Source organism: Rhinoderma darwinii, chromosome 10 (genome assembly GCF_050947455.1).
Source record: "Rhinoderma darwinii isolate aRhiDar2 chromosome 10, aRhiDar2.hap1, whole genome shotgun sequence".
Taxonomy (NCBI): Eukaryota; Metazoa; Chordata; class Amphibia; order Anura; family Rhinodermatidae; genus Rhinoderma; species Rhinoderma darwinii.
Window position 1 is genome coordinate 103,246,988 of NC_134696.1, and position 23,692 is coordinate 103,270,679.

The 23,692-nt window shown below is 44.5% G+C and overlaps 2 protein-coding genes across 3 annotated transcripts in view; one reads left to right on the plus strand and one right to left on the minus strand.

The window, feature by feature from the left end:
- Nucleotides 1-4,663, plus strand: part of APLP1 (amyloid beta precursor like protein 1) — a 53,666-nt gene extending 49,003 nt beyond the window's left edge. For both annotated transcript variants that reach the window (XM_075840456.1, XM_075840457.1), the window contains 2 exons: nt 794-937; nt 2,136-4,663. In XM_075840456.1, the coding sequence (XP_075696571.1) occupies nt 794-937; nt 2,136-2,234 (243 nt within the window). In that variant the 3' untranslated portion in view covers nt 2,235-4,663. The remainder of the gene's footprint in view (nt 1-793; nt 938-2,135) is intronic.
- Nucleotides 4,664-6,493: 1,830 nt separating this feature from the next.
- Nucleotides 6,494-12,467, minus strand: UPK1A (uroplakin 1A). Its single transcript, XM_075839073.1, has 7 exons — nt 12,325-12,467; nt 9,727-9,927; nt 9,260-9,334; nt 9,030-9,134; nt 8,393-8,572; nt 7,680-7,763; nt 6,494-6,891 (listed from the first exon to the last, which is right to left on the minus strand). Exons 1-7 carry the CDS (start codon nt 12,385-12,387, stop codon nt 6,847-6,849), a joined length of 753 nt encoding a protein of 250 aa, XP_075695188.1. The 5' UTR covers nt 12,388-12,467; the 3' UTR covers nt 6,494-6,846.
- Between the last annotated feature and the right edge of the window lie 11,225 nt (nt 12,468-23,692).

Below are 23,692 nucleotides of genomic sequence, written 5' to 3' on the forward strand. Positions count from 1 at the left end.
TAAATGGAAACCTCCTCCTTTACATCCAGAGGCTAAATACTGGCACAGACTTAATGCTTCTTACAGCTGAGGGTTTGTTACAGTTCTAAACCCTCTAAACTATTCTCTATGAGCTAACCATCCTGGACTCTGGACTGATACATTTTACCTGCACTGATACATTGTAACAAACTATCAGCACAGCAGAGAGATTTGTGGTGCTGCTTACTGAGGATTGTGTAGAGTTGATACAAATGTAACCGGCCCTCAGCTGTGAGCAGTTTTCCATTTTAAGATGTTTTAGCTTCTGCAAGTTAGCAAGAATGTTCCCAATTAGTGACAGCAAGCAGAGATTTTGCAAGGCTGTACACATGATTGTTTACACTGGATACTTGTAGCAAACCCTCAGCTGTGGGAAGTATTAGTTTTGTACAGGTTTGCAGCTTCTGGATGTAAACAAGAATGTTCTTATTCATTGACAACAAGCAGATCCTAAAATGTACAGCCATAGAAATCACCCTTTCTTTAAGATCCCTGTGGCCCCTTTAATAAGATCCCAGTTGATGTGTCCATAGATGGTTTGAAGATGGAGTTCCCCTTTAAGTCTGATAATCCAGAATGTTGGTTCCTTCTGCCTGATTAAAGGGATACATACATATTTCACTTTAGATACATCATAAAACCTGCAACAAGTGTAAAGCCATCCATACGCCTCGGCCAATCGTCTCTGATTGAAAACAGGCGCCGATGACTTTCCGTTGTCATAGAAACCCCATGTTTATTAGTTTATCAGTAATTTAGATTTATCCTGCAGGAACCAGACACCCTGGTAACGTTTAACCGAGGAGCTCTGATTGGTCTGTTGGTGGTGGCGGTTGCCGTGGCGATGGTTATAATTATCAGTCTACTTCTCATCAGACGCAAGCCCTACGGGACCATCAGCCATGGGATTATAGAGGTGAGATTGTGTAAAGGCATGAGAACTGTCCCAGTGATTGGCTTCTCTCCGGACATTAAAAATTACACCGAGGTCTTCATAACTCCTACTCATTGTAGCCGAGAGACTGACCAATAGAATTATGATCCTGAGTTATATCCTGTATTATACTCCAGAGCTGCACTCACTATTCTGCTGGTGTAGTCACTGTGTATATACATTACATTACTTATCCTGTACTGATCCTGAGTTACATCCTGTATTATACTCCAGAGCTGTACTCACTATTCTGCTGGTGGAGTCACTGTGTACATACATTACATTACTTATCCTGTACTGATCCTGAGTTACATCCTCTATTATACTCCAGAGCTGCACTCACTATTCTGCTGGTGGAGTCACTGTGCACATACATTACATTACTTATCCTGTACTGATCCGGAGTTACATCCTGTATTATACTCCAGAGCTGCTCTCACTATTCTGCTGGTGGAGTCACTGTGTACATACATTACATATCCTGTACTGATCCTGAGTTACATCCTGTATTATACTCCAGAGCTGCACTCACTATTCTGCTGGTGGAGTCACTGTGTACGTACATTACATTACTTATCCTGTACTGATCCTGAGTTATATCCTGTATTATACTCCAGAGCTGCACTCACTATTCTGCTGGTGTAGTCACTGTGTATATACATTACATTACTTATCCTGTACTGATCCTGAGTTACATCCTGTATTATACTCCAGAGCTGCACTCACTATTCTGCTGGTGGAGTCACTGTGTACATTACATTACTTATCCTGTACTGATCCTGAATTACATCCTGTATTATACTCCAGAGCTGCACTCACTATTCTGCTGGTGGAGTCACTGTGTACATACATTACATTACTTATCCTGTACTGATCCGGAGTTACATCCTGTATTATACTCCAGAGCTGCACTCACTATTCTGCTGGTGGAGTCACTGTGTACATACATTACATATCCTGTACTGATCCTGAGTTACATCCTGTATTATACTCCAGAGCTGCACTCACTATTCTGCTGATGCATTTATACATGGCATTTGCTGCACATAACTGAAGCTTATTACTGGCTCACATCAAATGGCCCCTGCAATGTTTATTTGGGGGTAGGGGTGTAGCTTAAAGGATCCTTATAAAAGTAAATCCATGCAACTCTTTGTTACCCTCTCCTTTTATTGTGCAGGTGGAGGCTTCCCGGACCCCAGAAGACAAGCACCTGAGTAAAATGCAGAACCAAGGTTACGAAAACCCAACCTACAGATATCTTGAAGAGAATAACTGAGCGACGAGACCGGGTTAATTATTTTCGGCACAGGGGAGGGGCTTTACTTCAGGGGAGGTACAATTAGGGTTGGGGGTGGGGATACAGGTATACAGGGAATATTTACTAAACGGGGAGCGACTGAACGGCCGGTTGACCTGCTCCTTTCAGAACGCCGTTGCAGCATAAGAACTTTATCCGTCGCGGCATCGGGATTTACCGTCTCAAACCGACGCCCAGAAATCCGTCCGATAACGCGCTGAGCACAACAGGTTAACGTTTTAGTCTCTCTCCCCTGGAAATGCACTTAAATTATTTATGACTGAGAAGGGAAAAGAGACCGTTCAGCATTAACCTCTCGTTGTGAGATCTCTGAGCTATAACGCCCCCCCCCCCCTCCCGACATTGAGTTGCGCCGCACTCCCTCCCCAGCCCTAAAATCCATCAGAGAGACCAGCATTGCATTGCAGCAAATCCCAGTGTTCAGCGCATCCTCCGCATCCCCTTGTATCGCACCCCATACAATCATTCGTTGCTGCTTCCTAATTTATTTACTCTTCGACTTGTTCGTGGCGTGGTATTTGCACGCCAAAAATCGTAGCGACCCGCCCGTGTTGTGCCGCAAGTAATATTTATCTATGTACTGACCACCGCCCCTTCCTCCTAGTCACGCGTGGTCCTGTGTTTTAAAGATTTTTCATTTTTAGAATCTTTCGTTCATCTAGAATTGATATGCATTTAAAGGGCAACTCCATCAGACGGAGAAGAATGACCTTTATTGCAGCGGCAGGGGTCAGACGTGTTCCCATGTCATTTTTTCGCATGTAGATGTTTTGCCGTTACCTGCCTCTGTTTATCGGAATGGGGGGAGAACATCAGTGACTACCACTCCTTCTGCAGGAGGTAGTCACAGACACGCCCACTGAGATCCAGGAGTGGGATAGAAGTAGCCAGTCTCAAAATAATTCTAAAAATTAAAAACAGCATTTTTATCCTTTGCACCACTAGCAACCAGCAGATCAATGCACGCACGATGGAGTTCCCCTTTAACCTGTAACTCAAATGGTCATGGCCGAACTGGTAATAATTAATTGCAAGGGAGTTGATTAGACGAGCGCCCCCTAATGGATGGGATGAAACAATGTCTGCCTCTATCACATGCAGGGGACTGGGGGACTAAAAGCGGCACTTTTACCCCAATAGGCCATCTTCTGCCCTGTTACTCATTTTATTACGCACCAACGGATCGGGCTGCCAGAAGCGTCAGGCGTGCTGGAGACGTGGGTGTTGTATATATGTGTTTCCGTCTGTTCAATTACGCCGTACCCACGATACCACTACTTCACTGCACTAATCCCATAAAAAAAAAACATCCGATTTAGCATAAACAGGCAAATTACGGTAACGCAATTTCGCCACCTAAATTGTTTTTGGGGATTGAATTAGATCAATAACGCAAATTTCCAAACTTCGTCATGAGCCCGCCATAGCTGATAATTTCTGAAAAACGTAAGCGATCTAATAGTTTTGGTAGCGTGATGGCGCCTCTAGTAGAATAGCCCGCGTGACGCGGAGGCCCAGGGCTGCTGTTGACGTTTTTTGCTTCCTAATCCTGTGACTAACTTGCCAGGCTGAATACTACGGACTCGCGGCTACGAGCGGGATATGTTTTGTAGCTTCAAGACGCCATTTACGAATAATGACTAGATCAATCCGACCGCTCACGGAGTGACATGAAACCCAATCGGAAAACACATTACAGCTATTCCTAATGGCGAACGCAAAGCAAACCGCCAAAACGGGAGTAAACTATTTGCTCAGCCATGACGACTAAAAACGTAACGCTTGATCATTGAACATCTAAAGAAAAATAGCAAAGCATGTGTGGTAAATGGATCTTGTAAATACAGTAATGGAAATTTCCGGAGAGTCGAGGCCTGTAGATTCTAATCAGTGCATGTTAATTACTGTACTCGTTAACATGTCAATACAACGCCCAGCGACAGAGGGCCCTGTGTACAACCCACAGCAAAATCTGGAGACGTTGCCCACGGCAACCCGCTCTGGAAAAATGAAAGCTGGAATCTGATTGGAGCAATAGGCCATAGCAACCAGAGTACTTCATTTTCCACACTGAAAAAGAAAGTAGTAATCCGATTGGATGAGTAGCAATCAATCAAATTACAGGTCTCATTTGTCCAGAGCAGGTTAGAAAATGGGAGCAGCAATCTGATTGGTTGCTATGGGTAACTGTTCAAGATGTTGCCTGTAGGTTATACACAGAGGACCCGGTGTGCTTGGCGGGGTCACCGTTGTGTATTCGGGGTGAACATAGGGACACTACGTTCGCCAGTGTGACATGACGACTGCTGAATATAATCATGACGATACGATTTTGCTGTATTTTCAATTCTCACCATCAATAAATATTAACTTAAGATAATAAAGAATTGGTGAAAAATTATATGACACTCAGGTGGGGGGGGGGGGGGGGGTATTGTGCGCAATTTATACCAACAGAGCAACAATGAATTGGGACGTCTATACAGCACGTAGAATAAGGCCTCATTCACACGACCAGATAATAGTTTGTTTTTTTCCTTTGGTCCCTTTTAAACGAACGAGAGAAAAACGGGACGAGAGCTATTATGTCACAATTTTAGTCCCAACCCTCTGAAAACCCAAGGAAGGTCACATGATCACGCAGACGCCATTTTCTATTGCTTTACAGCATACAGGGAGCTTTGTCCCATTCAGGTTTTGGGACCTTTTTTTTTGGCTACTGATCACGTCTTCTGAAATGGTGGAAAGTGTTCTATTGGCCGGGCTTATCGCTCATCGATTTGGCCTTCAACAAATGCGCCGCACAGAGTTCATGGCGGAGGCCTCTGCGCCGCGCCAGTGTGGAGGAGACTTCCTGGTTTCGCTTTCTGTTGCTTGGCAACGGATCCGTTAAAATAGGATCGCGCGCGCGCACACACACACACACACACACACACACACACAAAACACGTGGGAAAAGCCTTGCTTGAGTCGGTGTGCGGTCGGTTTTAAAAAAAAAAAAAAAAAACCCCGAGCACACTGAATAGGGCCTAAGAGAAGTGGTGCTGTGCATTGTCCATACAAGCGAAAAGGGGACAGATCCGGTAAATTATACCCTGAATACAGAAGTGCTACTGAGCACGATCTATACGAAGAGCAACAAATACTGGAGACGTCTCTACAGCACGAAGAAGAAGAGAAGTGGCACCATGGAGAAATAACGTAGAATACGCTCGTCTGAATAAGCCCGTACTCGCCAGATTTGGTATATAGGGACAGAGATTCGAACAATCCATACAGTCATTATATAGGGAGCTGTACGATGTAGTTGTCCCTATAAACCAAATATGAGGAGTAAGGGCTTATTCAGACGAACATATTACAAGTTCGTGTGACAGCCGTTTTGTTTTTTTAACGGCCGTCACACTAACGCATTTCAATGGGGCTGTTCACACGGCCGTTTTAACCAGACCATGTGAAGGGACTGTGAAAAAAAAAATAGGACATATCCTATAATCATCCTTTTACACGGATCCCTCAATAGACTGAAGGATCTGCGTAAACTAGTCCTGCACGGGTGCAACTCAGACATGAAAAACTGTGGGTTTTCACATCCAAATTGGCACTCGGTGTGAATCGGACCTTCCAGACCATAGATCAGTACATGGGATAGGAGAAGTAGCGCCGTGTACGGTTCCCTACATAATACACATAAAATTGGATGTTCCTGTAGTACAGGGATAATTATCGGCCCGGACCGCACCATTTTTTGTAGCATGATCACTTGTGCTTAGTTGCCGGCTAGAGATGAACCGTGATCACGGAGAATAGCAAAACGTTCCCATAAGAGTGGGGGTCTCCCATATAAAATGACTAGGAAGTGCTGCCCCTTTCTAGCAGTGGGTTAAATCTGCTGCACAAGCCACATCCAGATTTTAGGCCAATCCACAGCAGATAAAATCCGTGACTTGGGCACATGGTCTTGTAATCGGCGAATCCCTCCCATCCACCGTGCGGAATACTGCAGCTCTGCTTCTTCAGATTGGCTGCTGTGGATAAGCACAAGCCCACCACGATTTCGGAAAGTTCTTTCCATTACAGCGAATAATTACATATATTCCAATAAAATTTGCCCATGACCACGAAGTGTAAAAACAAAAAACACCTAACACTGAACTATAAGACCAAACTTTATTCATTATACAAACACAACAGAAGAAAAAAAAAAATTCCAAAAACATTCAGGACGTGGGCCGACTACATTAAACAATCCGCTCTCAGCCGCAGGATAATATCCACAATCGGAGTCCCCTGTACAATGAGCAGTATATGAAATATCATGTGATCAATTTACAAAAAAAGAAACCGTGATTGAGGCGGCTCCTGTAATAAAATCGCAGCTGCCGGTGTCCACGAACATTATCTGTACATATCCAGTGGGCAATAATTTATGCAGATTTACCCACGGAGTAAATTCTCGGTTACGAGCTGCGATTCGCAGGCAATTTATGAGCCCCATGTGTTTGATGGAGACTCCACGTCGTAATCCTCCTGGTATCTCGCCGCCGCGGTGGTCTCAGGATCCAGCGGCTCACATGGTAAAGTAGTGATACATTGTCACAAACATAACCAGCATCTGTGGAGAGACGAGGGCGGTTATAGGGCAGACGATTAACGCAGGATTAAAATTTCTAGACCCAAAACTGCTGCTATGACCATTAAAGGGCAAGTGCGCCCAATACAGGAGGCGGAAAATGTCCTGGTTCACCACATTGCAATAATTTATATATATTTTAATACTTTTCTATAAAATGTAAAAAAAAAAAATTAAAATATTTCTTAAAAAAAATTTATTTTTTTTATAAACCAATTTTTAGGAGGCGTATACTTTCCAATATAAGGCCCTGTTCACATCTGCGTTGGGCCATTCCGTTGAGCAGAACAAGGAAATAGCGGAAGTGCCGGATCCATTGAACAACGGAGACAAGCAGCGCCCAACAGAACATATTGACTTCATTGGGTACCGCCGTGTACTCCATCGATTTACCAGAAACAATAGCGCAACATTCGGCGCTATTGTTTCCGGTATGGTTTACGTAATCTGCGACGGAGGCCCCAACGCATATGTGAACAGGTCGCAATAAACATATACATATATATATTTTATTTCGAGCCCCTTTTAATGGGGCGTTGTATCTATATGGAGAAGATGTACCCTCCAGTTTGTCACAGATAGTTAGAGCCGGCTTATGTCCGATCCTGCGGTACAATAACCGATTCATGGGAATAATGAGACAAAAGAGTTCACAGCAGGCTGTAAAGCAAGTTAGGGGTCATGCTGACATCTGGTGGCCAATACGAAAACGACATAAATTATACATCTTTAGGTCATTTAACCCAACTCTTATCCACAATCCAACTTACCGTCCACATGAGAATAGCAAATCCAAACCAAGAGATTCCCCACGTGTAGCTGTCGATCGCATGTCCAATGTGCTCAAAGCACCCCTGAAATATTAAATGCATAACAATTACATAAAACTCACACTTTGCCGTGAGGTATTGGTATTCCCAATATCACAACTGACTGTTATATGAGGTCTTATACTCCAGTCACATCCAGAGCTGCATTCAAAATCATGCAGGCCAATATTTGGAATCCATCAGCACTAAGTGAAAAGAAAGACACAGTCCAGCTTTGCTGAATGAGGTGCATTGTGGGTATATCCCTGCCCCCCTACTAAACTAGGGCATTGTACTGGGCGCCAATATGAGCCAGCCTACACGTCAAAGCTGGAGTAACACACAAGGCCGGCTCCAGGAGTACGAGGTGGTGGTCCTGGTTATGTACCAACCCAGAAACCCTTAAGAATTAACCATTGCTGCTTTTTATCAGAAACAGCGCCACACTTGTCCATAGGTTATGTTTGGTATCACAGCTCAGCTCCATTGAGGGGAATGGGGATGAGCTGCAATACCACACACAACCTGTGGATAGGTGTGGCGTTGTTTTTTTTTAAGAAAGCAGCAAAAGTTTTTCTTATCCTGGACAACCCCTTGAAGAGACTTTTAGACTCTTACAGTCCCTTGAAGCCCCCGACAGAAGTCCCGCAGACAAATAACACTGGAGGAATTACCGAAGTAAACAAGTAAGACTTCAGCCCGATGCGGCAGGCTTGCTTGTTCAGGATCTGGAAATTTGCATCCCTCGTACAACACCAGAACGGCCACGGGGCATCAGACTCATTATATTTATTGCGAAAAGTGGAAGAGTAATCGATCCAGTCCTTGGGCCCGTCCACTCCGCAGCACGATTTCTGCCAAACGGAAATTACATTTTTATTTTAAGTTTATTTCTTTACATTTATTACAAAAAATATTTTTTTTTACGTTTTTTTTTGTCCCAATTAAAAACTAAATATATATATAAAAAAAAAAAAAATATATTTTATTTTTTATTTTTTGACACTGGTCATTCCTGGGCCTCAATGAAAAATCTGCAACTTGGCCGCTCGCGCACAATGTATAATACTGACGTCTTCTACACTGCAGGGGCCCCTCCGGCACCAGGGCCCGTGTGCCACTGCTACATCTAACCCAGTGTCCAATGAAATGAATCACTTCAGCCATGGTTTTCATTGGGCGTCCTCGCAGCTTCTAGTACTGAGCACGGATGATACGCTAAGGACGTCAGCGAAAAAAACCAAAACCGGCATTTACATCAGAGGGGCCCCTCTATAAAGAGCCACGGGGTCAGCGCCGCTTCACACTCACTTCCAACATAATCCTCTTCCAGAAGTTGGTGATCTCGTTGCCTGCGGAGGAGTCTTCCGCGAAGCGTTGAAGCATTTGCATCTTGATGACATTGGAGTTGATCATCTACACGGAGAGGGAGGGGGAGGGGAAAAAAACATGGTAAGTATTTAGAAATAAAAATGATAAAAAAAAAAAAAATTTCCTAAATAACCACAAAACACCGAACTAATTATATTCCTACAACTTACATAATCCCGATGTGTGAACGATGTGATACAGGAGGCGCATTCGAAAATGTATACGATCATCATCAGCACCAGGTACTGCGGGAGGAGGAAGGGGGAAAAGAGAGGAGCCTCAGAGATAAACATTCTTCACATTTAGACCCTGTAAATATGTTTACGTATGTTGAGATCTGATCGCTTTAAAAAGGGATTGTCCAAGATTAGCCACAGCGCTACTACTGACCACTGGTTGTGTGAGGTATTGCAGCTCAGCCCTATTCACTTCACTGAAGCGGAGCTGTAATACCAGACACAACCCGGACAGGTGTGGCGCTATTTTTGGAAGAAAGCCGCCATGTTTTTCTAATCCTGGACAATTCTTTTAAGTTACAGGGTCAAATCCTCAAAGTCTGAACACACAACACCCCCCCTCCCCCCAATGACTCTGCTACACTGGCCCTGCCCTCGACCTCCATGGATCATCAGCTTACCACCATTAACATGGTCCGACTGCCCTTCAATGCAGACACGATTCCATAAACTGCTAGAAGGAAGAAGGAGAATCCACAGAATATTCCGATCCAGCCGCCCGCAAACACGTCATCTTTTCCAGTCACCCCCAAAACTGGGTAAACGTAGTAGGGATCGGTGGTGGCCCAGATGGTTTCAGCGAATAAGGCCAAGCCACAGAGCTGAAGATAAAAGACAGGACATGGAGTCAGGGTAGTGAGAAAAATATTTTTATTGTGGTCAGAGATAAATTCTTGTATATAGGGGCAGTATTATAGTAGTTATATTCTTGTATATAGGAGGCAGTATTATAGTAGTTATATTCTTGTATATAGGAGCAGTATTATAGTAGTTATATTCTTGTATATAGGGGACAGTATTATAGTAGTTATATTCTTGTATATAGAGGCAGTATTATAGTAGTTATATTCTTGTATATAGGAGCAGTATTATAGTAGTTATATTCTTGTATATAGGAGGCAGTATTATAGTAGTTATATTCTTGTATATAGGAGCAGTATTATAGTAGTTATATTCTTGTATATAGGGGCAGTATTATAGTAGTTATATTCTTGTATATAGGGGCAGTATTATAGTAGTTATATTCTTGTATATAGGGGACAGTATTATAGTAGTTATATTCTTGTATATAGGGGACAGTATTATAGTAGTTATATTCTTGTATATAGGAGCAGTATTATAGTAGCTATATTCTTGTATATAGGGGGCAGTATTATAGTAGTTATATTCTTGTATATAGGAGCAGTATTATAGTAGTTATATTCTTGTATATAGGGGGCAGTATTATAGTAGTTATATTCTTGTATATAGGGGGCAGTATTATAGTAGTTATATGCTTGTATATAGGAGCAGTATTATAGTAGTTATATTCTTGTATATAGGAGCAGTATTATAGTAGTTATATTCTTGTATATAGGGGGCAGTATTATAGTAGTTATATTCTTGTATATAGGGGGCAGTATTATAGTAGTTATATTCTTGTATATAGGAGCAGTATTATAGTAGTTATATTCTTGTATATAGGGGGCAGTATTGTAGTAGTTATATTCTTGTATATAGGGGGCAGTATTATAGTAGTTATATTCTTGTATATAGGAGCAGTATTATAGTAGTTATATTCTTGTATATAGGGGGCAGTATTATAGTAGTTATATTCTTCTATATAGGGGCAGTATTATAGTAGTTATATTCTTGTATATAGGGGGCAGTATTATAGTAGTTCTATTCTTGTATATATGAGGCAGTATTATAGTTGTTATATTCTTGTATATAGGGGCAGTATTATAGTAGTTATATTCTTGTATATAGAGGCAGTATTATAGTAGTTATATTCTTGTATATAGGGGCAGTATTATAGTAGTTATATTCTTGTATATAGGGGCAGTATTATAGTAGTTATTTTCTTGTATATAGGAGCAGTATTATAGTAGTTATATTCTTGTATATAGGGCGCAGTATTATAGTAGTTATTTTCTTGTATATAGGGGGCAGTATTATAGTAGTTATATTCTTGTATATAGGGGCAGTATTATAGTAGTTATTTTCTTGTATATAGGAGCAGTATTATAGTAGTTATATTCTTGTATATAGGGCGCAGTATTATAGTAGTTATTTTCTTGTATATAGGGGGCAGTATTATAGTAGGTATATTCTTGTATATAGGAGCAGTATTATAGTAGTTATATTCTTGTATATAGGAGTAGTATTATAGTAGTTATATTCTTGTATATAGGGGCAGTATTATAGTAGTTATATTCTTGTATATAGGAGGCAGTATTATAGTAGTTATATTCTTGTATATAGGGGCAGTATTATAGTAGTTATATTCTTGTATATAGGAGCAGTATTATAGTAGTTATATTCTTGTATATAGGAGCAGTATTATAGTAGTTATATTCTTGTATATAGGGGCAGTATTATAGTAGTTATATTCTTGTATATAGGAACAGTATTATAGTAGTTATTTTCTTGTATATAGGGGGCAGTATTATAGTAGTTATATTCTTGTATATAGGAGGCAGTATTATAGTAGTTATATTCTTGTATATAGGAGTAGTATTATAGTAGTTATATTCTTGTATATAGGGGCAGTATTATATATTAAATAAAAATTCCTTTCCGGCTGCACCTATACATTTTTTCATGAGCTTGGACTGACCTGTAAAGCAGCATTCCACAAGTCTTCCTGGGGCTACTGAATGGTATGTGTAAGGGGGGGGGGGCAGACAGTATATATATACACACACACACACACACACACACACACACACACACACACACACAGCACTGGCACTGTTATTATAGGTAGGACCTGAGTGGGTCGGCAGCTATTAAGGCCTGATTTTTGTAGTTAAAACCATTTTTTGACCTGACACTGTAGGGATGATCACCCCCAACAATCTCATCTATAGTGGTGGGGGTAGTAGTAGTAGTAGTAATAATAGTAGTAGTGGTGGTGGTGCCGGTGGTGGATTGAATGGCTCTCTCCTCATGTGTTCATGAATTACCTGCAGGAGTCTATTCCATATATATTGGACACACATTTGGCCTCTACTCACCATAATGACCACATTTCCAAACACGATGATCGCCACGAGGCCTGCGTTACCCTTCTCCGCCATCTTGGGTCGTTACCTGTAAGAGATACAACCCATTACATTTTGTTTGCCCTTCCTAATCAACCCTAATACAGAACAGATAATCTGGTGCAGGTCATAGCATTGCCCCGAACCAAAAGTCATGACTAGTCGTGCCCTGCGCTGGGCAAATAGCCATCAAGATACCTCGATCCCATGTGATCAGCTCTGGGCAAAGCAGAGAACCCTTTAAAAGGGCACCTACAACCCGACTTATGACTCCTGTACATGAAGGGCCCGGCAGAAACCCATACAAAGCGGAAACAACCTCACGCAGATGAACAAACGGATTATAATGTATAATTTACGCCAGAAAACCCTCTAGTGGTGGCTAGGAGTAGTCAGATTATCATGTAACTGTCTATGAAGGGGGTTTGGTGCTTTGTATCAGGAAAACGGATCTCCGATCGATAAAAAGATATAATGAAATTAATCAGCGCAGAATTCTGGATCTAAAAATTATGAAGGGTTAAAAGGCAGAGACTCACTGAGATTTCAGAGGCAACTGCTATTAACCCCTATATGCCTCTGCTATCACGTGACAAGCTGCTCTCTAAGGTTGGGTTCACACAGTGCAGATTTGTTGCAGATTTTGGCGCAGATTTGTGAGCAAAACCCAGAAGAGGTTTCAAAACGGAATGGGAAATAAAAACTTCTTCCTCCTGGATCCGCTCTTAGCTTTGCCTCAAAAACCTACATCAAAATCTGCACCAAATTTGCAAAGTGTGAATGCAGCCTAATAGAGAGGCAGAGTGGGGCGGCTGCAGCACTGATGAGAATTACTACAAGCCGAAGAAACTTAATCATCATAGAATGGAAAGTTCTGCAACTTTCTAATATACTTTGCGCTTCAATTCTGCACCGTTTTCAAGATCTCTGCTTGCTGTCAGTGAACATCCATGTTCACATCCAGGGTCCGAAAAACCTCAATACTGCTCACAGCTGGGGGTCGGTTACAATTGTATCCTGTCCAGGATCGAAGCTGACATTTTACGTGCACTGATACATTGTAGCAAACTATCAGGACAGGAGAGAGATTTGAGTCGCTGATATATTTAGCTCACATGGGATTGACTGGATACAAAAGTAACAAACGCCCAGCTGAGAGATGTATTAGGTCAGGATAAGTTTTCAGTCTCTGGATGTAAACACTGATGTTTCTATTCACTGACAGCCAAAATCTTTTCACATTCCTGCAGCCCGATCACCCTACAGCTACAATGTAACAGCAGGAATGCCATTAGGCTGCGTTCAGACAGAAGAGTTTTTCTGCTGTAAGTTTTGCCGCGCGTGTGACATTTATTACAAAGAAAAAAATAAATCAGCTGCCAAATTTTGCAACAAATCCTCAATTTGGGTCTAAAATGCGCAGACACGGGAACGTGGCCTCAAATATTGTAATTCGCACTAGTCCCACGGTGCAATCAAAACGCAGTTTATTGCCGGTTACCACCATCGCGCTGCAAAACGCTTCCGTGATTTCACGGTAATAAACGCAGCTTGACCGCACCGTGCGAATAGATCCGAACAATTACACGCGGCCTCAGTGATCGGAGGAGAACAAAACAGACAAATTGTAAACGACGGACACTCCGCGCCAGCGACCGTCACCGATCAACGTTACACCGCATCCTGCAGACCCAACAAGTGTCCAGGCAGGTACAGATGTAGCAGAGCTGAGCTCAACACTTGGTACAAAGGATGGTAAAATCCCAAACATGTGTGATTAGCTGTGGTGTTACATAGGACTGCAGGTAACATCTACTACATTATCTGTAATCAGAGTTATCACCGTGTTATCTGTGGTGTTACATAGGACTGCAGGTAACACTACTACATTATCTGTACTCAGAGAGTTATCACTGTGTTATCTGTTGTGTTACATAGGACTGCAGGTAACATCTACTACATTATCTGTACTCAGAGAGTTATCACTGTGTTATCTGTGGTGTTACATAGGACTGCAGGTAACATCTACCACATTATCTGTACTCAGAGCGTTATCACTGTGTTATCTGTGGTGTTACATAGGACTGCAGATAACATCTACTACATTATCTGTACTCAGAGAGTTATCACTGTGTTATGTGTGGTGTTACATAGGACTGCAGGTAACATCTACTACATTATCTGTACTCAGAGAGTTATCACTGCACAGGAACAAGACAGCCCCCAAAGAATTACATAACAAACACAGCTCTGCTACATCCCACAGTAAAGAGCCCCTTGCAGATCCTCTTTGACCACATTGCATATCCTGACCAGACGTTGCTATACACTAAAGTCACAATTACACAAAGTGACCATTTAAAGACGACGGATGATGGGAGTCGGTAACAATAAGCGCCCCACGTAAATAAGCAGCATGACTAATAACGAAACATCAAACAGTGAGAAAATCGCAACCGGACAATCGCTTTGTGTCTCCGACGCTCTGCACTCACAGACAATAATAAATCCAAGCACAATGTGAAGGGCTCGTCCAGTTGCAGCAAATAAAAGGTTAAACTTTGTGTAATAAAAAGTGATACAATTCTCCAATATACTTTCTGGAGAAGTTCCTAAAAGTTTCCAAGATCTCTGCTTGCTTTCATTCCAATGGAACCTTCAATATTCACTTCCAGCTAATACAATTCTGTCCCGGTCATGTGTTGGACACAGCTGCACGGCTCGTTACAGCGCTCTGATACTGGTACTGTAACGAGCCATACACCTGTGTGTTATCACATGACCAGGGAATCACAGCAGCTGCAGTGTCCGCACAAAGCAAATAATCCCACATACAAAACCGATCCCCACACCAAACGAATGCGTTATTATCTAGAATACGAACGTATGTGATCTGCAACCAGGCAGGGGATGAGAAGAGTTGTAGTTTCCCAACAGCTGAAGAGCTGCAAATCATTGATTCTGCATGTTGGGAGTTTTAGTTCCACATAAGAAGAGCTAGAAAAGGTAAAAGGTTGCAGGACGTATATGCTAGAAATGACTGGGGGTTGTAGTCCCAATGCAGCTACAGGTCGCAGACCATAGAAGTATCGTATTTATCGCCATGACGGACTGGTGAAATAAATCAGCCTCTGTTCACATTGGAGCTATTTTACCATAAAGGTAAAAAACAATTTTTTTTTAAAAAAAAGATAAAAATATAAAAATGCCCAAAATAAAAAAACATAAAAAACTAAAAAAAAACATGAAAAACTAAATGCAAAAACATTTTAAAAAAAATAGAGCAGGTTTTATAATTTTCCCCAGATAATTGCATTGCGGATGTAATAGACCCCCAGCCATCAGCCCTCTATGGGAGCGGTGTGGCTCCGTGCACCTGTACTCACCTGCAGCTCAGAGTCAGGTGTCTCCACCTCTGCCGGGATGAGTGAAGCTCTGGAGCGTGGAGCGGCTGGTACATCTGAGGGGGGGGTGATCTCAGGTGTCCTATCATATGGGGTGCAGAAACCACTGGGAGGAGGAGACACTACCTGCGGCTCCCCTCCCCCTCCTCCAGGCGTCTTTTGCTCTATTGTTGGGGTCAGTTTGATGTTTACATCGAGGATCTGAAGTCAAACTGGTTTGTGGGGAAACAAAGAATCTCCGGGAGTAAAATCAAGTTTCTCCAAATTGAGATAAGAGGGAAACTCATCCAGCGGGGCCGACGGATTACAAAAATATTCAGTCCCTCGGGAACTAGGAGTGGACGAAAGTCACATCCCAACCCCCCTTCTATCCCTTGTGTATGATGTGGCCCCCCCCCCCCCTGTGGTTGATCATCACGTGGCGATCGTATCGGGGATGTTACAGGTCTGAGTTTGGGGGCTCCCAAGGTGGAAGGTTTCCTGGGGCCCAACTCAAGATCTGTACCAGGGCCCCCACCTACCATTTATAATACTGGTGTCTACTTATGTGGCAGAGGGGCACCAGGGCCTGGGCCCACCAGCTCCTCCGGCACCCCCTATATGCTATGTTGTCTTTTGGCGCCTCGATCAGCAGTGATTTCAATTTTCTTAATGTCCCCCTCCATGACATGTTGGGTCCCCCACCCCCGTTTGCTCCCCTTCAGTGCCTTTAAAAGTTAACGGCCCTTATTCAGCTGGTGAATTTCCGTGCTGATAATGGGAGTGATTGTCGTACTAGAAGTCTTTCATGACCATTTTCAAGATCTCTGCTTGGTGTCAGTGAAATGGAACATTCTTGTTTGCATCCATAGGCTGAAAACCCACCCTGACAAGAAGGAACGTTGATACACTGTAACGAGAGCTACACCAAAAAACCCTCGTAAGGAAAGGGACACGTAGCGGCCGCCAGGTGGCTGAGGTGCAGCCAAACACAGAGCCATCAAGCGGTGTCACCACAAGTCGACGCGGTTTTTAAATGATCGTTAAAGCGCTTGTACCAGAATCAAAAATGATCACTTATCCGCAGGGTAGGTAACAATTTTCTGACCACTGGGCCGCCACCAACCGCTCGACTGTTTCCATCAGTCTCATAGACATTGAATGGAGTGGTGGGCACACGCTCGACGCGGCTCCATTCAAGCTCCTCCTCACTGGGGGTGCAGTGAGGAGGAACAAGGGTTCGGGACCCCCCATTCTTATGATCATTGGGGCCCCGGCGATCAGAAAATGATCACCTATTCTGTGGATAGTTTTTGATTCTTTTTGGGTGCTACGTCCCTAACCTCAGGGTGTCCGTACAAATGGCGGCCAAGCGGCGGTAACAGGTAACGCACGTGCTTTCAATGTGCTGCACCAGTACAGACCGTACAGCCGAGAAGCACAGCCCGAGCGCGGGGTCAGCAGAGGGGCCGCTGCTATGGATCGTGTGGGTTTTATTGGCTGACAGGCGCCTGTGCTCGCGTAAGATTTATCAGCCGTGGCACCGAGATGGGCGCCCCCGCGCTGGCTCACTGCTTTTATTTGGGCTGAGTCACTGTGTGTCGGCGGCAGTTTCCACTTCTGCTGATTTTTTGGATGTCGTCTCCGGCTTCTGATTTGTCGCCTCAGTTTCTGAATAAATGCGTAGGAATCACGAAGATAAAAACAACACGTCACCTGCTGCCAGCGCAGAGCGGGTATAAGCCGCAGGGCAGGACAGCCATCACCATTCCTCACATTACTAAGGTATCTGGCTGCTGTCAGTGAATAGAAACCTTCTTGTTTATATCCAGTGGATGAAAACCTGTAAAGACCTAGTTGCTCTAGTCTGTTGCAATGTATCAGCGTAGATGATATTCTCTGAGCAGAAGACAGCAGCAGCCAGATATCGTGCCCTGGACTGGTAGCTCCTGGGCCCCAATACAAAATCTCTTACAGGCCCCCCCCCCCTACCATGTGCCATTTATAATACCGGTGCCTTCTTACGTGGTAGAGGGGCCTCTGGGACTGCTACCTCTACACCCCTATAGTTACACCTCTGCTTACCTATCATGATACATTGTAACAAACCCTCAGCTGTGTGAGCAGTACTACCTAGGCCAGGAGTGTTTTTCTGCCTAAATAAGAATGTTTCCATTCACTGACAGCTAGTAGAGATTTAAAAAAACTGTGACTGAAATACAAAGTGTTATAGAAAGCTGCAGAAATGTGTTATAACTGGGTGACTCTTAATACTGTGACATTTTTTTAAGAAGGAGAGTCCAGAGTCAAAGTTAATACCACCCATGAGGCAGTAGGTGGAGCCAACGGGGCTAGAGTCCCACCCCCAAGGATCCCAGAGCCATCGTTTAAAGGCTGAAAAGTAAAATCATCCCCAAATGTATTTGTTTTCCTTTGTATTGGAGATGATTGATTACAATCCCAATAGGAAAATGTTATCAGAACCGCGAGATTGTGTCAAGCCACGGCGGCCGGATGATCTGTCATGGCGGCCGGACGATCTGTCATGGCTGCCGAACGATCTTTACGTCTTGGTTTTGCCCATTTCTTGATACTGTACATAATATCTATATAATCTCCAGTGAGTGTACAGGACCTGATCTTATCTCTACCGGAACGCGGCTCAGCACAGCAGGGGTTAAAGCAGACTCGCATTGTTTCGCTGGAATCCCCTCCGACCGGTCGGTCACATTCTAGGATATTATCTGTTTTTTTCTGTACCTTGTGGAATGACGGCAATGTGGTCGGGTGTCCTGCCTGTGCTGGAGGGCGCTGTCTACCCCTCCTCCCCTTCAGATTACAGGTAAAGAACGTGGATGACGGCTGGAAGTGCGACCACCTGCAACGACTCGCTGACTGCAGAATGTCTCGCTTCTTATTTCCAGTTTTAGTCCATATTTTTTTTTTCTCCCGTAGAGAAATCGTTACAATTGCACCCACCGACTTATATTCAGGGCCAACAATAGCCTCACGCCCCCGGGTCCCACTGATGGAGGCCTCTGATTTGCTAATGGGGGTAACTATTATGTAAACATAGGAACACTGACTGATACATTGTATCAATGCTTGAGTTCCGCACCTGACCCCACCCCCAACCCCCATCATGTTTGACCGGTCCAAGCTCAGAAGCAGAAAGACCGGTTCCGCGTGAATGTTCCCATACCGTACATATCCCGCATACCGCGGGACGGCGAGGAATGACAAAGCCCCAGAACAGGATTTAAAGGGGTACTACACTAATACAAAACAGGGTGACAGATCACAAGTGTAAAGGGGTCCCTCGTTAGAAATGGAAATTTCCTCCTGCGGCATCCGTACTAGGGGAGACGTCCTGCAGATAAGCCTTGGTTTGGTATAAAACCAAAGACTTGTGGGGTAACATAAAAGGACAATTCCAGAATTCCCTATTGAGAAGTCCTCATACAGTTTCATGAATAGAATGGCAGAAATCAGTGAAGACTGACACACAAGCAAATCAGTAGGAGAGAGTGCAGGAAGGGTAACTGTGCATTACAAAGGGAGATGTATATGGCTTCTCGGGCCTGTGGAAAGCTGGGTGACACCCTACATACATCTGTATAATAAACTAGACTGGGAAAATGTCGCATTTTTGGGTTGTCACAATTGTCTGTGGGTTTCTGAGGCGTCACACTGGTCATGAACGCAGCCGATACGTGTGGAATATTCGCTTTTTTGGACGAGGAGGGTCTGAATTTAGGAAGAATGACGTCCGGTGACATTCCAGGAGCGCCTGGGACAAGTGAAACTCTGGGGGGGGGCAGCAGGTATCAACTATGGGACGGCACACAATGCAGGAGGGGCCAGTGTTATTACCTGCCCCAACAGATACCCCAAGAATGGCACAAACCACTCCCCAAATTTCAAAATTGTAACAAATATGGCCGCCAGTAAAGTCCCCACTGGGTTTCCATAGAGTCTTTCACCCCCCCCCCTCCCAATATTGTCAGATGACTAAGCAGATTTGCCATTCAGAACCCTAGGAAAGCCCATAACTAGTACTACAGCCTCCATGGGCTTATCACCCAGCTTTTCCAGACTCCTGAATGACGGATTTGCCGTTCAGTCCTTAGCTGGGTGACAACCCCTGTGGCAGATGTAATGCGGCCATATTGGTTGTCACCCAGCTTTCCCAGAAAAAGAGAATTTCTAATCACTTGACGACTCAACAAATTCTATTTTTACACATTCTTAGTTTCTGGGAAAGCTGGGTGATATAGAATAAGGCGCCAGTACAGCTCCCGCAGCGGTGGTCACCCAGCTTTTTCAGAGCACTGAATGGCAGATCCGCTCAGTTATATAGTGACGCAGGAGCAATAGTCGGGAAAAGCTGGGTGACAAAACTGATATAGTAAGTTTTGGGTTTTACGCACTTCGGAAAAAAAGACGAAAATGCACTTTTTTTTTTTTTTTCATAAGACGAAGTTTTATTGAGTTGTACAAGGGACGAGGGTTACCACAGAGCGCGTTATCATTCCCCACAGTGACCCCGTAATAATGACATCCGAAAGAGGAGCGCGAATTATAAATATCCCCCGCCGCACGACCAGCGGTTATTATATACATACAATATACAGTGCGGGTAACACGGGGGAGGGGTGCGGAGCCCTATGCAGATCCCCGCCCCCATTCTGTAGGTCAAACCAAAGGGTCAGTCCCCCCGACAAATACGGATCTGTCTTCAAATTATCGTCTTCTGTCAAGTTGGTAAAAAAAAAAATATATTCGGGAAAGCTGGGTGACAAGCAATATGGCTCCACCTGCCCCACCCGTAACAGCGGCGGCCATATTTGTTGGCACCCAGCTATTCCAGAATCGGATAAAACTAAGAGACGAGGGGCTGAAATCAGTTTTTAAACAACTGGCCACAAGGGGGCGACTCTTATATTTACTGGGAAGGAAGGGGTTAATTAACCAAGCGTCGCCCATATGAGTGCGAATTGAGGCGCCAGAGTCAGAGTTCCTCCTTAAGAGATCAGTTTGGGGTTTTTAAGGCTGTATTCACACGGCACGATTGTATTGCGTTTTTGTCATGATTCGCGGTGAAACCCGCAGCTAAAAACGCGATGTGAGCGCAACGTCTGAATACACCCGAAGGCTGAAGCAGCACAGCGGAGTCACAGGCGTCATGGCCGACGGCAACTGCAGGATTGGGGACAAAGATGATCTTCAATGGTCTTTGCGCAGGGGGCGGGGCATGGTTACACTGCGGTTATTTACATATAATATACAGTAATGTGTTCCGGGCCCCCGAGGGCCACAACTCAGTCATTGTAGATAATCACCAGAAATAGTTGATATAAATCTTTAGTTAATACAAACAGCGAAATAACCCACGCGTGTGAAGCCGCAACGTGTTCGCGTACGGTATGTACAACATTCGCAATAGAATTGGCCCCTCCCCCGACACCGCGATCATAAAATACTAAGAACAATATTATGACATGCCCCAAAGAGAGCCTGGAATGGTGCTAGGCTCCTCCTCCCAAGCTCCGCCCATTAGCATTTGACCACACCCCATTTGTTCTAAGGAAGCCCTGGTTTTGTTAGGTGTATGAAAATAAATGTGAATATAAAAAAAAAAAATTGGGACTAGACCAGGACGGCCATGACGCAGAACGAGTATATACCGCCAATAAAAGACGAAATAAATCTAAAATGTGACAGTAAATAAGGACGGCCATATTGTATATATAAAGCCCCTCCCCCCGCTGTAAATGATAAAGATCTTGGTAGAATTCATGTGATTACCGGCTCCCCCACTGCAGCAGCCGGCGACTTCTACTGCCCGAACTGCTGCAGAACATCTTTTTAAAAGATTGAAAGAGTGGGAAGTGTGTGGAACCTGTACATGGCAGTGAATAGAACCCTCAGGGCAGTGAACGGAGCCGGGACAGGGCGGTGAACGGAGCCGGGACAGGGCGGTGAACGGAGCCGGGACAGGGCGGTGAACGGAGCCGGGACAGGGCGGTGAACGGAGCCGGGACAGGGCGGTGAACGGAGCCGGGACAGGGCGGTGAACGGAGCCGGGACAGGGCGGTGAAGGGAGCCGGGACAGGGCGGTGAACGGAGCCGGGACAGGGCGGTGAAGGGAGCCGGGACAGGGCGGTGAAGGGAGCCGGGACAGGGCGGTGAAGGGAGCCGGGACAGGGCGGTGAAGGGAGCCGGGACAGGGCGGTGAAGGGAGCCGGGACAGGGCGGTGAAGGGAGCCGGGACAGGGCGGTGAAGGGAGCCGGTACATGGCGGTGAAGGGAGCCGGTACAGGGCGGTGAAGGGAGCCGGGACAGGGCGGTGAAGGGAGCCGGGACAGGGCGGTGAAGGGAGCCGGGACAGGGCGGTGAAGGGAGCCGGTACAGGGCGGTGAAGGGAGCCGGTACAGGGCGGTGAAGGGAGCCGGTACAGGGCGGTGAATGGAGCCGGGACAGGGCGGTGAATGGAGCCGGTACAGGGCGGTGAATGGAGCCGGGACAGGGCGGTGAATGGAGCCGGTACAGGGCGGTGAATGGAGCCGGTACAGGGCAGTGAATGGAGCCGGTACACAGCAGTGAATAGAGCCGGTACAGGGCAGTGAATGGAGCCTTCAGTACACAGCCGCACGTCCTCCATCCGCTGCCATACAGACTCAGTCAGATGCCGTATGTACGGAGATCTCCTGCCCTACAAGTAACGTCTCCTTATACCCCTGTACGTACGACGTCCGATGGAGGAGCCACAATACTTTTATCCGATTTGTAAAAGACCCTACAGAAAAAAAAAACCTCTGTTCGAAATCAGAGACACATGGGAGTACAGTAGGGGCCCATACACCTTTACAGGGGCCCTATCACAGCCCCATACATAACACAGCCATAATACGGCCGTGTGAACGAGTCCTTACAATATAAGACTCTATTCACATCAGCGTCCACGACACAGTACCGGATCGGTCATATGACGGATTCCATTGGCGCCCGATGACCCCATTAAAGTAGAATAAGGGCCGTCGGGTTTCGTCTTCTATCTGTAATAATAATAATTTGGACGTGTGAATGGGCCCTTAGGGTTTGGCAGGTAGGAGAATAAACTTCGACTCAGGCCAAAATAAAATAAAACAAAATAAAAACAAAAAATTAAACCACGAAAAAAAAAAGTCTGCGGTCCGTGTTGTGAATCGGGCGCTGTCCTCTCCTCCTCCATTATTACGTAGACCGTTAGTCGCGGCTCACAGGATCAGCCGTTCACCTCATTAGATAATAATGGCGTCCGCTGCCGGCAGAAGCAATTACACCAAATGTATTTATTCTAAAAGAAGCTTCAAAGAGTCGACATGAAATAAAATAAAAAAAAATCTCCCTCCATAAAGGAAATTGCTATTAAAAAAATTATTCCTATTGAGAATTTTTGATTTTGTTTTTGAACTCTATGGGCCGACTCGTGTACAATTCCTCGCACTTTTTCTTTTAGAACCAAAAAAAAAACATTTGACCTAGGATGCAAACCTGGTGTTATCTGATGTAGCAACGAAGTAGTGCCCCTAGTGGCGAAGATCGTGATATATTATTCACAGCTGTATTCGGCCTCCTTTACAAGCCAAAATCATCAAAAAACTTCGGCACGGGTCACACTGGCAGTTGATGGGTCAAAAACATCCTAAAAATATCATAGCCCCACAGAGGGGTTTTTTCCCTCATGGATCCATATAGAATCTGTAAGCGGAAAATATATTTGCGTCCCATTGGATGCCGTATTATGAAGATATTCTCCCCTAGGAGCATTCCAGTGACCCCGTATACCGGAACAGCGTCTAATGATGGCTCTGCAGAAGGCCCAAATGATGGATTTCAAAAATGTTACACTCAGTAAAGCTTCACCAAATGCTACATAGATGGGGTTGTACAATATAATTTTTGTGTATGGGGGT

Excerpts from the sequence above, each read along its gene's own strand:
- UPK1A (XM_075839073.1), bottom strand. The coding sequence starts at position 12,387 with ATGGCGGAGAAGGGTAACGCAGGCCTCGTGGCGATCATCGTGTTTGGA. Across the intron at positions 9,928-12,324 it reads TTGGAAATGTGGTCATTATG|CTCTGTGGCTTGGCCTTATT; the intron begins GTGAGTAGAGGC and ends TTTTATCTTCAG. Across the intron at positions 6,892-7,679 it reads TTGCTATTCTCATGTGGACG|ATGCTGGTTATGTTTGTGAC; the intron begins GTAAGTTGGATT and ends GTCTCTCCACAG.